The 15,832-nt window shown below is 41.1% G+C and overlaps 2 protein-coding genes across 7 annotated transcripts; one reads left to right on the forward strand and one right to left on the reverse strand.

Annotated features, from left to right (window-relative positions):
* Window positions 1-242: 242 nt before the first annotated feature.
* hmgn3 (high mobility group nucleosomal binding domain 3) lies at window positions 243-8,614 on the reverse strand. 6 transcript variants are annotated; one of them, XM_026319117.1, is made up of 7 exons: window positions 8,241-8,596; window positions 6,546-6,596; window positions 6,262-6,291; window positions 4,133-4,183; window positions 3,559-3,654; window positions 3,210-3,309; window positions 243-1,197 (listed from the first exon to the last, which is right to left on the reverse strand). In XM_026319117.1, the coding sequence occupies exons 1-7, from the start codon at window positions 8,253-8,255 to the stop codon at window positions 1,190-1,192; spliced, it is 351 nt and encodes a 116-aa protein (XP_026174902.1). In that variant the 5' UTR covers window positions 8,256-8,596; the 3' UTR covers window positions 243-1,189. The 6 variants fall into 6 exon arrangements, with proteins under 6 accessions (XP_026174902.1, XP_026174901.1, XP_026174905.1 ...); XM_026319116.1 differs by having other exon boundaries at window positions 3,559-3,657; window positions 8,241-8,552; XM_026319120.1 differs by lacking the exon at window positions 6,262-6,291 and having other exon boundaries at window positions 8,241-8,614.
* Window positions 8,615-10,676: 2,062 nt separating this feature from the next.
* Window positions 10,677-15,179, forward strand: enpp5 (ectonucleotide pyrophosphatase/phosphodiesterase 5). Its single transcript, XM_026318944.2, has 4 exons — window positions 10,677-10,909; window positions 12,064-12,966; window positions 13,170-13,346; window positions 14,530-15,179. Exons 2-4 carry the CDS (start codon window positions 12,087-12,089, stop codon window positions 14,931-14,933), a joined length of 1,461 nt encoding a protein of 486 aa, XP_026174729.1. The 5' UTR covers window positions 10,677-10,909; window positions 12,064-12,086; the 3' UTR covers window positions 14,934-15,179.
* The last annotated feature ends 653 nt before the right edge of the window (window positions 15,180-15,832 follow it).

Raw genomic sequence — 15,832 nt, forward strand, 5'->3', positions numbered from 1 at the left:
AGTTGTATTTAACACTGCCACGTGCCCCTGGCGACCTCACTCACACACACTCACACACACAGATATACACAGACATACAGCAGTGGCTTTGTGTCAGTTTAAAAAGTAAATCTAAACATGACCACAGTGAAAATGAGCCCTCAAACAGAACACATACTACATCCATACATGTGCGGTCCCACAGAGCTGAGCAGAGTCTTCCAAACCACAAAAACTAACACAAGTGAAGGCATATACATGTATGCTGTCCACTAGAGGGAATGTACATGTTTTATTCAACAATGATCAAGGAGACACAGACAAACAGAAAAAAAACTACCATGTGACATCAACTTTTTCTTTTATTTCAAAATATTCTCCCAACAGAATGAAACTCAGAGAAAGCCCAGTGGGTCCAAAGCCAATAGAGCCGTCTAGAACAGAAGCACCACTCATTATTGCTATGTCACTCTGCTGCAGGACAAGGGGTTCGGGTTGGGGAAGAAAGGTGGGGTGGGCTGAGGTGCAGGGATCGGGGGTGTGAACAAAGTTAAACACAGAGACCCACAAACACATTCACTCGGGCACACACGTATAAAAGGAGCTATGTGAAACACAGTGGTGGCGATTCTAAAAACGAAGATGTTTTTAAAAGCTGTAGATGTTCTGCGTGGTGAATATGGACATGGTTTCTTGAAGCTCTGCATCCGAACGGCTGACACACATCCAGCAACTCTTCATCTTAACCATCAGGGGGGTAACTGAAGCATCTCCTCATTAGTCAGAGTGCCTGATTATAATGAGCATCTTTTGTGGAGAGGAATAACTACAAATATAGGCAGAGCTGGTTTAAAAATCATAACAGTCGTGTTTATGGCCCCCTTTAGGCAAGATGAAGAACGTCTGCGGTCATCGGATAAAACTATTTCATTCTGTCTTTTCCTTCTCAGAGTCAGACTGTATAGTGATACAGAATGGAGAAGCTCCCTTTACCTGCACACTGTAGGTGAAGGGAGCTGGAAGGAGTGTGAACATATGGGATGGAGCTGCTGGTTGTCCATCTCTACTATCACAAGTCTAAAAAAAAATTCAGCATGGTACAAAAATCGTCAGTAAAAAAAGATGCTTCGCTGCCATGGAGTCAGAGGGGACGAGTCGGCCGGTGCGTCAGTGTCTTTACGCCTTCTCCTCATTCCCCTCCTCTGCTGCTTCAGTTGCCTGGACGAAGACAGAGGGAGAAGGGTTATACACAGGTGGACATGTTGCAAAGTTATGGTAAAGTCCATTGTGGACTGGAATTAAGTAGCTTCAAAAATCAAGCAGCAGCTTTGGCTTGGCTTGGTCTGTTTCTGTGCAAATATCGAATTCATTCTGCGCCGCCCTGGGTAAATGTGCCACTTGACAGTTTTTGGTTTTTGATTGATGGATCTGTTGCTAGAAGCACATTTATCAGAATAACTTTACAGCAGCCTATGTTTAGAGATTTGAAGTGGTTTGGGGATTTACACAACTAGTCAAGTAACTTGGCAAACCTGCTTCTTGGAACAAGCCAAAGGTTTTCAAAACTGAAAAGCTGTTGTAGTTTGGTAAGTATTCAAAATGAACATTAAATCTTCTATACATTCAAGGAAAGCGTTGAAGAATATTTCAAGCAGTTGGTTGACATTTTGGAAACTGCTTTGGCTGATACCATTTCTCATGTCTGATAGATATGAAAGTATGGCCAGTAGCTTGTTTGCTTAGCATCAAAATGAGAAAAGGAGTAAAACAGCCGGTGTGGCCCTGTTCAAAAGTAACAAAATCTGCCTACACTGGTAGCTGTTATCTGTTACTAGTACTTTTACTTAACCAAGCTAACTATCTCCTGGCTCCAGCCTTTTCTGTAGTGAACAACCACACAACAAAAATCTCACATGTTCTCACTTATTGCTCATGAACGACTAAGAATTTAATTTATTTTTTGAAAGTTGAAAAATTGTCATGGTTATGGGCTATACTGTGAATAATTATTTTTGTGAATACTAGAGAGAGGTTCCAGTGACAGCTGTTTGCAGCAAGGTCTGTGGATTATTAGCAGTACCTAGAACCTGGTTTCTGACAACATGGCCACAGAGTTCTTCAAGTCTCCTTTTTCAATGATTTGAGCATAGAAAAATTCCATTCATCCCCAATGTTTTGTGTTAACGTAAGACATGGATATCTCACAACCGAAGCAAATGAAACCCAAAGTAGTTTGCTAAGATAGATATGTTTGTGATTAGACCAAACTAAGACCAACTTCAAGCTGCCAGCTCCAGTGATATTTTTTTTAGACTGAAATCATGAGTTCAGAAGATTGGCTCATTTGACAGATACACACTTACACAACACATAAGTGCACTCTCTTGAATTTTGAAATTCACAACGTTGATCATTATGCCTCTATTGATAAGCCTTTTCACTAAATTGCTCAGAAAAGCTGCTCACTGAGACCAGTAATGCTTCTACTATTAGCAGGAATCAACGTTACTTCAACAGGAATCAAGGCTGACTTTGTGTTATCTCTCTAAACACTTCCTGTCTGTTTCTCTGCCTGGCCACTGGTGGAGTTAGCTGTCTATGAACACAGCCAGCCAATCATGTTTCACTCCCAGCTCTGTGAGCAGTGGCAAACCTTCTTGCTCATGTGTAAAAACTTATCCATGGTCACAGCCCAAATTCTCCTCTCCTTCACTCTCTCACTGCAGTGTCTCATTTCCCATCTCTCTCTTAGCAACCCACAAAGCACAATGGGCAATTATTTGCTCAATTCATGTACTATCCATCCATCCATTTTCTATACCCACTTAGTCCTTAACCAGGGTCACAGGGATCAGCTGGAGCCTATCCCAGCTCTCTTTGGGTGAAAGGCAGGGGTACACCCTGGACAGGTCACCAGTCCATCACAGGGCCACATAGAGACAAACAACCTCACACACTCACACTCACTCCTATGGGCAATTTAGAGTCACCAATCAACCTAAGTAGTACTCCAGGAGTACCTGGAGTAAACCCACACAAGCACGGGGAGAACATGCAAACTCCACACAGAAAGGCCAGGTTGCGAACCCATGACCTTCTTGCTGTGAGGCAACAGTGCTAACCACTCAGCCCCCTTGCTGCCCCAATTCATGTACAATTGCTGTAAACACAACAATCTAGGTTAGTGTCAAAACACACTCCAAAGACTGATTAGAAACACTCCACCATACCCTTAACCGTGACTGTCTCACTCTGGCCTCTCACTGACATCAAGGAGGGAGCTGTGCTTCTGATGGAAGATACACTGACAGATGGACGAGACACATAGATCTGTGTGTGTGGTGCGTGTGTGTGTGTGTGCATGAGCATACATATGAGTGGAAAGAGATGTGTAATATTGATGAGAAACAGATGTGATTGTGCCGTGAGTTATGAAGAAATATAGGTGTGGTTAATGTGAGTGTTCATGTTTATTTACAAATTGAGAAAAAAAAATGTAATATAAATCGTTATTTTCTGGTCATTTTCCAGCTGAATGTATATATTTTGTAATTATTTTCCAGTTTTCCCTTCACATACCTCATTGGTCTTGGTCTCTCCGTTCTGGGCGGGACCGTCTTCCTTCTTTCCTTTAGCACTGCCTTTCTTTGCTTTGGCCCCTTTATCATCTGCCACCTTCTGCACAGAAAAATGGAACATACACTGCATATAGGTATAATGATGGCAGGCAAGGTTTTCCCTGTATGATATCCACCTGATGCTTTGTGTGTGTGAGGTTCACACTGTATCAGGTAAAACTGATTTAAAACCAGATTTTAACTTTTTCAAGTATGAAAACCTAAGCCTTAAGCTTGGTGCTGATGGTGTGAAGTACAGTTTTATGAGATCTTATTTGTTTCATGTTTAAAACAAATACCAATAAATTCCTTGATTTTTCCAGAGAAAATACTCAGTGCTGGATACTGCTGGTGTAGCTGCAATACTTGTTTGCATGTGAGAAGTCCTTTGTTTCTGTGTTTTTCACAACTAGCAGACTTGGTCATGCACATAAACTAGTAGTGAGAGGCAACTGTGTGCCTGAGACTGAAATTTATGGGGATATAAATAAATTATTGCAGGGGTAGTTGTGTGCTTATGTGTGCATGTGCTTTACCTTGACTGGGGCCTTCTTGGGCTTGGCCTCAGGCTTGGGTGGAGCAGGTTTCTGTAAATCACACAAAAGCCAGTTAGGACTACAGAAATGTTAGTTGATCTCCAGTTCCCCCATTTCTTCTTACACTTAGTACTGTTTAAACAATACTGCTTTAGCCACAAGGACTACACTACTGAGACAATTCATTAGGATGATGAGCAAATGGAGGATGGGAATGTCCACACTGGACCCCACTGCAAATATTAATAAGAACGAATGGATTTCCTAAGCAATGGGGTCTGTCAATATTCCTATGCTAAGTTGTTTTAAGTATCTGCTTTTCTAAAAGTGAACTGACCTCAGACCACTGTGCAATGACTATATCAGATGGGATTGAAACTCTGGCCAGTCAGTGTGAGCAAATTTGCCTCAGATTTTTTTCCAGGCTGCTGAGTGTGGACCATATTACCCTGAAGCCACGAGATACTGTAACACTGCAGTCACAAAATTAAATCATGTGGCTCTTTCTCAAAATATCTGGTTTTCTTTAGAAATCACTGACAGTCTGCACATGAGACAATTAATGAAAAACATGCGTTTTTCCTCCACTGGGAGAAGTGGAGTTTAACATTTAGAGTACTACATGTAGGAAATCACCAACATCTTATTAGAATTTGGAAAAGACAAGAAAGACTACATTTCATATCAAATTCTAGCCAATAAACTACATATGGGTGCTGGTTCACAGTGAAATGTGTCCTAATTTGTTAGATAATTTGTCAGTTAAGGGAATTTAAAGAAAGCTAAATACTAATTTAGTATTACTTTTTTTGTAATTATTACAGTATTATTTACTGATGCATGTTAGCATACCGAAATCCTGAAAAGTGTCACAGGAGAATTCAAAGGAGGATTCTGACATGTTGGGAAATGTGCTTCTTCTCATTTTACTTCCTGCTCTTAAACATGAAGCCAAGAGATGGTTAGCTTAGCTTAGCATAACACCTGGAAACAGCTGGCAAAGTGACATCCTAGAGTCTCAACACATCACCTGGCCAAGCAACAGTTCAGCACACAATCCCCCAGCCCTAATAAAATTATGTGTGAAGGAGCACTGCTGCCATCAGCCTCCATAACTGCTACTAACTTGGTCATTGTCTGCCTTTGTATTCATCTTTGTAAAGACTCATGCCATCTGATTGGGTTATCTTACTCTTATTTTCACCTACTTGTACATATTTTTTGTTTTATTATAACATCTGAATTTCCCTGCCTCGGATCAATAAAATGATCTATCTGTCCAGGCCATTTTTACACACACTAAACAAACAACGTTTAGAGGTCCTTTAGAGGTACTGGTTGGTGTTTTTTTCCCCTTTGGATAGATTCAGGATAACTGTTTCCCCTGTTTCCAGTCTTTATACTAAGGTAAGCTAACTAGCTATTGCCGTGCAGTTTCACATCTATCATATAGACATTAAAGCCATATACCCCTTGCCAAGATTGATTGTAAGTGCTTTTCCCAAAATGTCCAACTATTCCATTAAAGTATACATGCAAACACATGCAAAGATGCAAAATGTGAGTTCAACATGCAAAGCACAACACAGATAAAAAAAAGCACATGGTCTGTTTCAGCAGAGCTGCATGACCAAATAAAATGACAACATAATGTTATGTTTTCTAGATAATATTATCATAGACTGTCCATAATCATTAGTTTTAGTAGGATTTGGGGAACAAAGCTATTTGGATGCAAATAAGACTTTGTCCACTAATAGTTTTGGTTACTGCTGAATAAAAGTAATGGTGAAAAGTGAATTGTAATGGTATTCAACACTCATTAGGTTTTGTATTATTAAAAAAAAAAAAAACATATGCCCACTTCATGCAGCCCTATATATCAGCAAGATATTGCAAAAGCCAACATTGAAAATGGACAAAGACAAAGCCAGACTCAATCCTCAGGGCCTATATTTTTTTGGAATTTGTAAATTGCAAATCAAATCCATAAAATGGGTGAGGACTTTACTCTGAGGCTTGGTAATATGTGACTTATCCCAGAGGCTGAGGAGGGATGAGTGGGAGGTAAAGAGACATCGGAAGGGAAGGAAAGTGACAGAGGTGAAGACAGGGAGAACGAAACTTACCGCTGATAATCTCTCAGACCTTCTGGTGGGCTACCGGCGCAAAAGTTGATCAGTGAGAGAGCGAGACAGAGAGAGAGACAGTGACAGAGATATCAGTTGTACCTCTGTGGCCTGATCTTGAGCTGCTTGGTGAATGCTACAATTGTCCGAATCATTAACCTGTCGCGTATCTATTATCGCACTCACTCACACACACACACACACACACACACAAAAAAAGCACGTGAACACACTCCTGCACACCCACACACAACAACACACCCTAACACACCCAAAATATTTACCTCTTGTTTTGTGACTTTGGAGGCCTCCTTGCCCTCAGTACCCTCTGGAGACTGTAGTTAACAAAACAACAAACAGAGAAACTGTTAACAGAGTGAGTGTGTACAGGTACACACTCAGGAGACAGCCTGTGACCCATACACACACCCAGGGCTGGCTCCATTTCTTTTTTTGTGAATATTTGTAGCTTTTCCTAAACTTAACATCTTTGTGTCTTACACTGGGGATTGAAGAAAAACAGCAATCTGCAGAGTTCCGCTTGGGCTTTGAGAAACTGCTGTTTTCTGACATTTCATAAACCAAATGATTAATCAAAAAAATGATAAATATGCATTTATCAATAAAGAACATACTGCTTAAAGCCCTACATGCAAATACAGTTGTATCACACAATCCCATTCATATAATACAATCACACAAATGAACAAACACTAGTAAAGAAGTTATTTCTTATACTTCTCGATCCTCAGATTTACTAAACTTTATTTATATATCAAAGGTTTCAATACAGTCGTACACAATCCAAATATGAAAAGCTTAATTAGCATTTATCATTTAGTACTTTGCTTTGAATAACAGAAACAATGAAACTTTAATGTTTCACATAATTAAACCACAATTTCAATCCGTCTGAAACTGCTTAGAGATGCATATGTTCCAATTGCAATTCCATATTATCTGAGGAAGATATATGATGAAGCGCGTTGGTGATTGTATTCTAATGGAAACATCTTGCTTGCATGCTAAGAGCTGATCTCCCTAAAGACTAATGGAATATAAACAGGGATTCATTTAGACGCCATTATTGACGCACCCTGAGGGCTGTCAGCCTTCATTTTGACGCTCATATCATGAGCATGTGTTATTCATGCAGCAGGTAGAGTGAAGACACAGAGAGTACACCCCCGCCATGAAAAAATTGTTGGTTTAGCCTGCAGGTTGGCAATCGCATCATTTGCATGTGGGCGACCTCCGCCCCTAGAGGCCCCCCATTCTCCGTCCTCAAAGGCGAATCTGCGCAGACAATGGCAGTTTTTAGATGGTAGAAAGCCAGTTTCCATGCATGCGCTGATACAATGCATTGGAGCTCGTCGTGCAGTGCTGTTTAGATAGTGTCACGGCCTCTTTTTAACCAGCGACAATTGTCTCCGTTCCCCTTTTATTATTCTTCTCTTTCCATCAGGATATGGGTTTTAAGTCGGCCTGGCGTCTCCCATTCTTCGCCACAGGAGAGCCGAAATGAGACAAGGAGGTTGTGATCTTATTTATACTCAGATATCACATTATTCAAAATCCCTAAGTATCATATATGCGTGAAACGCGACCATAAGAATTATCGTCACGCACGTCTCCTACGGGATTTACGCATCCATCCATCCGGCGGGTTCGTCTGACATTCCCCAGTGCGCACTGTGGACGGGGAAGTGGCAGATAAAACGACCACAAGAACGGCCATTAAGATGAACACGGGGATATTTACAGTGTAAAATAATAAAATGTTGTTCATGAAATCTCTCCTTTACAAGGAAAGACTCGTTAATACACCTGAAAGGTTGCGGAGAAAAAGACGCTTCCTCAAACTTTGGCATCACCTCACCTGCCTCGACGTCGCCACAAAATCGCGCACCGCTATTTTCCTCAAATGCAAGAGCAGAAAAACTACCGTGAAGTGAGCTGGAGGCACAAACGCCACTCACCTTTCTCTTCGGCATTTTCCCCCACGAATTACTGTCCACCAAACAGAAAAATACGGTCAAACCCAAAGGTCTAAGAGAGGTGAATTTGAACTACCTCGAAATACTGGATCAATATCTAAGCACCTTCGATAATATGTTGATTATATGCACTCCCCAAAACTCTATACCTCCCACAGCCATTGGGTAAAGCAGTCAAAATCCTCTCCTGTGGTGACTCCCGATTGGCTCGCCCCCTGTCTATGTAAATACAAGGGCCGCTGACATTGGCTGAGATTTATCAGAACCTACCCGTGATTGGCTACGCGCTCTTTGTGCGCAGATCCCACCAGGCGTCTAGGGCTGAGAGGGAAAGTGGAGACAGGCCAATGAAAGCAGGGCCGACTCTCGGTGGATCTGGGTAATGTAGGACGAGGCCGAGAGAATGCTGTAAATAAAACACAAAGGACCAGATTAATAGGCACAATGGCACAATGTCGGTAGACTATAAAGAACCGCAATTTTTCACTGCAAGTAGTCGCTCACAAAGAAAAACAATGCAACACATAACATGGATGCATTATTACACATAAATCACACCTATTCGTGTGAATGTCAAACAGGTGTGCAAATATGGTAAACTGTGAAGTAAACACACATGCTGCTCTGTTTGGCCCAAGTGCACTTCAGATGGATACACAGTCCCAGAAATGTCTGTATGTTAAGCCCAAGTGACCCTGTGTGCAGCAGAGGTTGATTCTTGTATTGCTCCCCAGTGCATCACTGCTTACACCAGTTCACACTTCTTCATTCATGCCACATCATGTGTCTCACAGGTTACCAAATCTGTTATTCTGTTGTGCTGTTCTAATATATCCCCTCTCCATGCACCAATTTGTCCTTAACACATAAATATGGTTGCAGTGAAGTTATAACCTGCCCAATATTTTAAAAGCTCAAATTAATCATGTACTCTATGCAATGTTTAAAAATAATCAACTCACACACCTTTTTAAAGTTTAAAAACCATACTCAAAATTTGTTAATAACCAGAGGAACCTTACACTTTATTGGCTAAATCTATAATAAGACTCTGGTGAATCTAATGTACCAACAATTAACATCCAGACACCATATTCCTCAATTGTGTAAGTACATACATCACAGCTAATATCACACCATTTTAAACGTATAATGTCCATTAAAACAGTTGTGTACATACATGCAACGGTAGGTACAAAGCAGTCAACAAAAGCAAGCTCGTTCTTGTGTATGATCACAATAGGTAGAGAATGAGGGACAGAGCTATAGATGTCACAATAGACAGAGCTTTCCTGCTCAAACAAACAAAAACCCTGCAGGTCTACATAGCTGTGAATACACAACCGTTTTAAAACTCAACCCAGAACACACAGGAGCAGGTAGCTTGATGGCTGCTCCACTGTTCGCACACACAGATTCACACTGTCAGCTAAATGGAAGGGGGAAAACAGACATACACAACAGAGAGGCACAACCCCCCCCCCCCGACAGATTCACAGTGACAAGAAATAATCCAGCAAAATTAATTTAGAAATTTCTTATACACATTCGGAACATCTGCGGATACAAAAGGTTAAAGAAAAGTGATTACAAATTGATGTGCAGATTTTCTTTCCCATTTTTACTCCAGTGCTCACTCAGCCCCTCCGACTGATCTTTTGTGAACTGTAGATTGTAAACCACTGGATTAAACTGTGATCTCTGTGAATGAATTCTGTAACGCGTTTACTCTTTTATTACCAGTCTATTAATCTACTTCAACAGCATTTTGTTTGGCCATTTGAACAACGGTTGCTGTTAAGATATGAATACAGAATCTCTCCAGTCCAACAGTCCTGACATGTCTCTTATATACATTCAGGGCACATATTGAGATAATTAAAACTATAAGCCTGAAGCATTAACATTAAGCAAACTGATGTTTTTTCTCTACAGGGATGGAAGTGCTTTGAGAAGGTCAGGAATAGTCTCTCACCATGCAGCGACATTACTGAGATGCCATCTTTCTTTATAACAGAATGTGAAAAAAAAAAAAAGTCTCTGGCATGAACACCTGTAGGCAGGACCTCAGTGACACCTTGTGGCCAATTTTGGTCATTATTTTTGCAGGGCAGCCATTGCATTGCATATATCAGCTTTTATTTTTACGTTTTAAAAAGCGCTGGTGAAAACACAGCAAGAAGGTCTGTTGTTATTTTTAGTACAGAGCAGTACTAGAGGTAAGGCTCTCAGTCTTTACACCTTTTAAATGTGACTCCATTCACACTGGCAGGGAGCATTTTGTCATTCATTTTATTTTGAAGTAAAAATGAGTGCTACCGGACTGATATCAAAATGTCTATTTATAATATTGGACCCCCTCTCCCCCCCCCCCCCCCCCTCCATGACGTCATTGGGACCTGTCGATCGAAGTGAATTTGGGGGGCGGGGGGGTGCAGCTCTGCAGGGAGGCGAAGCATGCATTTGCAGAAAACGCCGGACGGCACTTCGTCTTCACATGAACTGGTTTGGATTAGTGTCTGTAAATAAAACCTACAGAAGGGTAAAAGCGCAGAAGGTTAGTAGGCGGGACTTCCTCCAGGCATAAACCAGTCCGGCTGTTTATCTGTGTGTGCAGCACTAGGCGAGCCAGTGCAGGATCAGATAACAAGGTAAGCTACTTGACTGCACAGTATATATTTATTTTTTTTCTATTTGAAAATTTGTGGATTTTCTCTGCCTCAGTGTCGCGTTAACTACACACGGACACACGTTGTGTGTGTTTGTGTTATTGTTGCAGGAAGAGCTGTTAGCACTGCTGCGTAAAAGCTAAGACATGGAGTCCAGTTCGTCTTTAGTGTGTCAGACAGGAGGCTCACATTTATTCATTTGTTCTTAGGGATGAATTGTAGTCCTTGTATCCCCCGTTTGCAATGACATCATTGCTCTTCTGACCTGCATTGTCTTGGTGTTTATGTGGCAAACGGGTTTGTTCCGGCTGGATTTATCAATATTATATCCCATTAGATGAGCTATTGCTTAGTATGTGGGTTGTCTTAGTATTATGATAGAGCTTTAAAGTTGCATATTACAGTGAAATCTAAACTAACTTCTTATTTGCCTGGTCATCAAATCTGCACTGGAGTAGAAAATAATCACTATTTTTTATTATTTATTTGTTCAGTTGTTTGTTGCTGATTAGTAATTCAAATTATAAAAGGTCAGAGAATAGAGAGGAATGGCCAAGCAAAGTAACCAGGCGGTGACATCTGTAAATTGCTGACCAGTAGCCCAGAAGAACAGTACAGCATATTTAGAAGGCTGGAGACAGGAACAGTATCAAAGCAGATGTCAATTAAGCCTCAACATTAATCAGCTTCAGTTCACATCAGTGTATCACCTCAACACCATCAACATCTGAAACAAGTAGTCCCTTGATAATATTGATGCTGAATGGTGATGGTACACCCTCATGTGATAACTGGACATTTCATTTCAAAACCAAAGGCATGGGAAGTTAACATTTTCTATATTTTGGCATTTAAAAGACAAGGGAAATGAAATGGAACTGAATACATTCTAATGAAAATTATAGTTATTTATAGATATAAGTGCAGACACACTATTGTGTAAAATATCATCAAATGCTGTAGCATAATAATTTCCCTTTACTGAAAATAAGAGAACTAAGAGCCTAAAACACCAATACAGCCACAGTACAAAACTTCACAATAGTATGTGAGATGGGGCGTTCACATACTATTGTAATTGTCTGCCGAAGAGGAGGAAATCTATTATCCTTAGGAGTTTTTTGTGTGTTTTGTAGGTTTTTTCATCTCTCACCACACTATGCTGGGCTGCCTGTTGCGAGGAGGTTGTGGCCCTCTGGTCTGCCTGTGGACCCTGCTGCTGCCTCTGGTCTCCCTCCAACATTTGAACCAACATTGGCACAGGGGCCACAGTGAGAGGGACCGGTCCAAGCTGCTGCTTGTGTCCTTCGACGGCTTCCGTTGGGACTACATTCACCGGGTCCCGATGCCCAACTTCAAGAGTATCATGAATGAGGGAGTGATGGTGGAGCAGGTGGAGGACGTTTACATCACCAAAACCTTTCCCAACCACTACAGCTTGGTGACAGGACTATATGCTGAGACGCATGGCATTGTAGCCAATGAGATGTATGATCCTGCTCTGAACCTGTCCTTCTCCATGGAGACGGACAGTATATATGATTCACGGTGGTGGGAGGCGGCGGTACCGCTCTGGGTGACCATTCAGAAAGCTGGAGGCCGATGTGGAGCAGCAATGTGGCCGGGATCTGATGTGAAGATCCACGGCATGCTCCCCACTCAATACCTCCCATATAATGCCTCAGTTTCCTTTGAAACTCGAGTAGAGCGGATTATTGAGTGGTTCTCTGCACCTAAAGAAGAGGCGGTGGATTTTGGAATTCTGTACTGGGAGGAACCCGATGAGAGTGGACACATCTTGGGACCTGAGAGCTCCCTCATGGATGCAGTCATTGTCGACATTGATGAGAAACTTGGCTTTCTCATTAATGAACTGAAGAAGGCTGGGCTGTATGAGAAAGTGAACCTGATAGTGACCAGTGACCATGGGATGACACAGCTTTTCAGTGATAAGATCATAGAGTTGGATGAGTATGTGAGCAGAGACCTGTATACATGGGTGGATAAGAGTCCAGTGGTGGGAATACTACCTAAAGAAGGTATCGCTTTTATTAAAAAAAAAATAAATAAAAATATCAATACTGGGATTTAGTCTAATGTCTGGATACATTTTGCTGTTCTTTGTAAATTGAATCTTTCTTTTAAAATTAGCCATAAATTATTGGTAAAAGAAAATCTGAGATGGCATTTTTCTTGCTCATTTGCTAGTATAATTTTGGTATCTGTGGTATCTGTCCTCCAGGAAAGCTTGAGGAAGTGTACGGTAAGCTGATGGATGCAAACCCAAACATGGTGGTGTACAAGAAAGAAGAAATTCCTGAGCACTTCCATTATCGAAAGAACATCAGGATCATGCCCATCATCATAGAGGCCAAAGAGGGCTGGACCATCATGCAGAACAGGACCGGAGACTTCATGTGTACGTTTTCAAAAATCCATGTAAAGCCATGTTGAGATAATGTTCTTTTAAATAATTTTTTCAAACAGCAGCTTCTATCTGCTCTATTAATAGCATCACTGTTTTTTTCAGTCATCGAACTACATCTAATTCATGTTACACCAGCTGTAATCAACAAAGAATGCTAAATTTGTTTTCCCTCAGCAGGCCTGTGTGTGGGTTTGGAGGTTTTTCTTTCATTGCCTGCAAGAGCAATTATTTTTCTTAATCTAATTTATGTAAAGCATTTTTTTTCCCCCAAACATTTCTTCTTTAGATTAAAGATGTCACAGAGGGAAGAGGTTTTAATGTAGCTGAGGAGTACAGCAGCTAATTTACTGCTTAATTCTAACCCTCTGGTCGAAGGCTTGTTAATCAGGAAAATGACCTGATAGTGTCTGTGGGTGGAGGGAAAATCTGCTGACTCTGTCTTCAGTGACAACATGGTATGGGACTGCTTAGGTAGATATGTGTAGTATGATATTACCCTGTACATCACAAGTTTATGTCGTATACAGCTGCTGTTTGAGCAGCAGGCTGATAGACACAGTGCACTATTGAAATGGAGAAGAACCATGACCTCCTGTCTTTCTTTATTACTGAATGCACTGAGGCTTTAATAAACAATCTGCTCATCTCATTGTTCCTTAAAGGTGCATGTGGAGTTCAATGTCGTACAAACAAAAGTTATACTTATAGAAGAAAACAAAACAATTGCACTGTTTATGTCGTTGTGCATTTGTGTCCTTATGCATGTATGATGGTGTTATTCCATAGGGTACCTTTAAGGCAGGACACGTTTGAGACACGGCACCTGCTTGGAGGGTTCTTCAAACCACAATACTACTATCACAGGCTGGTCTAATTTTACTGATAGCACAAAGTTCATTCAGGTCTTTGGGAATGTAACAGTACAGATGAGTTTTAGGAGCAGCAGTCTGCTTCTTAATTTCCACAATCATCTTGATTTAATTTTCAGTTCTGATTCTAGGTTGCTGTGGGTAAGCAGTTGATGTTAGAAAACCATCAAACACAGCAACTGTGCCAGATTCCATAAATCTGTAAACAACAATGCTTCCAGTGATTCATAGGAGCTCTATAGATAAACATCAGAGCATTTCATGTCCTTATGAAAATATATTTTTTGTCATTTTTTTCTTTACAGTGGGAAACCATGGCTACAACAACACCTTACAAAGCATGCGGCCTATTTTCATGGCCCATGGGCCAGCCTTTCGCCAGAATTATGTCAAGACCTCCATGCATTCTGTTGACCTTTATCCTCTCATGTGCCACATCCTGGCCGTCCGCCCTCTACCAAACAACGGCTCCCTCTCGAATGTTAAGGACCTCCTGTCCTCAGAGCCAACTCCGTCCACACCTAGCATTGCTCCCAGGGTCAAAGAATACTCCTACGCTCCCGTCGTGGGTTCTTTCCTCGGTGTGGTGATGGTGATGGGCTTTCTGGTGATCTACATCAGACAAGTGACGCTCAAACAGCTGCCTTCTCTAAAACACAGAAGCAGGGAGATGTCACAGCCCCTACTACAAGAGGACTTGCACCTGTAGCTGAAGAAACAGAAAGGATGGCTGACAAAAGAAGAGGAGGTACTGCTCCCCAAGGTAGTCCGTTCTGTCCTGAAGCATCCCCTAAATGCCTCCCTTGCACCACTAATTGCCATTGTGCTGCTGTTTTAATTAGCTGGAGATCAAGGGAATTTAACCATCTAATTATGCATAGAGGTACGTCTTACTTTCTCAAGTGTGAGGGAAATATCTGGGGTTTGCTTCTGGTGCAGGCTTAATAAAAAAAATAAACCTTTACATGGGCTTTATAGTAGCTTTGCTTTGATCGTGAATTTTACCTAGTACCATCTCATTATTTTCATTAATAATTCAAAGCAACAACTAGAATTTTAACTTGTGATTCTGACAAGTATGAATTTTTGGTGGCCAAAACTGTGACTTGATCATGTTAAGGTGTCAGTATGCTTGAAACAAACTAGCATAGTTTGTTTAAAAATGTAGCTGTTCAGGGTGGGGTTACAAAAGTCTGCCATCAAAGAGAGGGGTGCTGCTCACCTTTAGTGACTGTGACAGCTGCTGAGTCTTCACACAGCAACTGGGTGTAATTACTGAAATGTTAGTTTGGGAAAGTTACTGAAATTATAGTACACAACCCTCCTCACCCTTTATATGTATACAGTGTGAAGGAAGGAGGCTTCAGACACTGTGATTTCAAAATCACTTCTTGTGAAACATACTGACACCTTTACTTCTGGCAGTATGGCAGTAGATTTGGTTTATTCGGTATTTTCAAATCTATGCAAAGCTGTACAAGACTTGTATAAGCTAAAGAAGGGTTGAGTCATTGTCAAATTTTTTCCACCAACTTTTCTACTTGTGGTCTGAAGACTGTATTAGAAGTTATTTTCAAATACAAACGCTGTGATTAATCTGAAGTATCA

This window comes from Mastacembelus armatus, chromosome 24, assembly GCF_900324485.2.
Source record: "Mastacembelus armatus chromosome 24, fMasArm1.2, whole genome shotgun sequence".
NCBI classification, from domain to species: Eukaryota; Metazoa; Chordata; class Actinopteri; order Synbranchiformes; family Mastacembelidae; genus Mastacembelus; species Mastacembelus armatus.

What these genes read in the sequence shown, in the direction of transcription:
- hmgn3 (XM_026319116.1), bottom strand. An exon ending in GGTCTGAGAGATTATCAGCG is followed by an intron (nt 4,184 to 6,261) that starts GTAAGTTTCGTT and finishes TGTGATTTACAG; the next exon opens with AAACCTGCTCCACCCAAGCC. An exon ending in CCAAGAAGGCCCCAGTCAAG is followed by an intron (nt 3,658 to 4,132) that starts GTAAAGCACATG and finishes TTTTCTGTGCAG; the next exon opens with AAGGTGGCAGATGATAAAGG.
- enpp5 (XM_026318944.2), top strand. Translation starts at nt 12,087, where the DNA reads ATGCTGGGCTGCCTGTTGCGAGGAGGTTGTGGCCCTCTGGTCTGCCTG. An exon ending in GGGAATACTACCTAAAGAAG is followed by an intron (nt 12,967 to 13,169) that starts GTATCGCTTTTA and finishes TCTGTCCTCCAG; the next exon opens with GAAAGCTTGAGGAAGTGTAC. An exon ending in CAGGACCGGAGACTTCATGT is followed by an intron (nt 13,347 to 14,529) that starts GTACGTTTTCAA and finishes TTTTCTTTACAG; the next exon opens with TGGGAAACCATGGCTACAAC.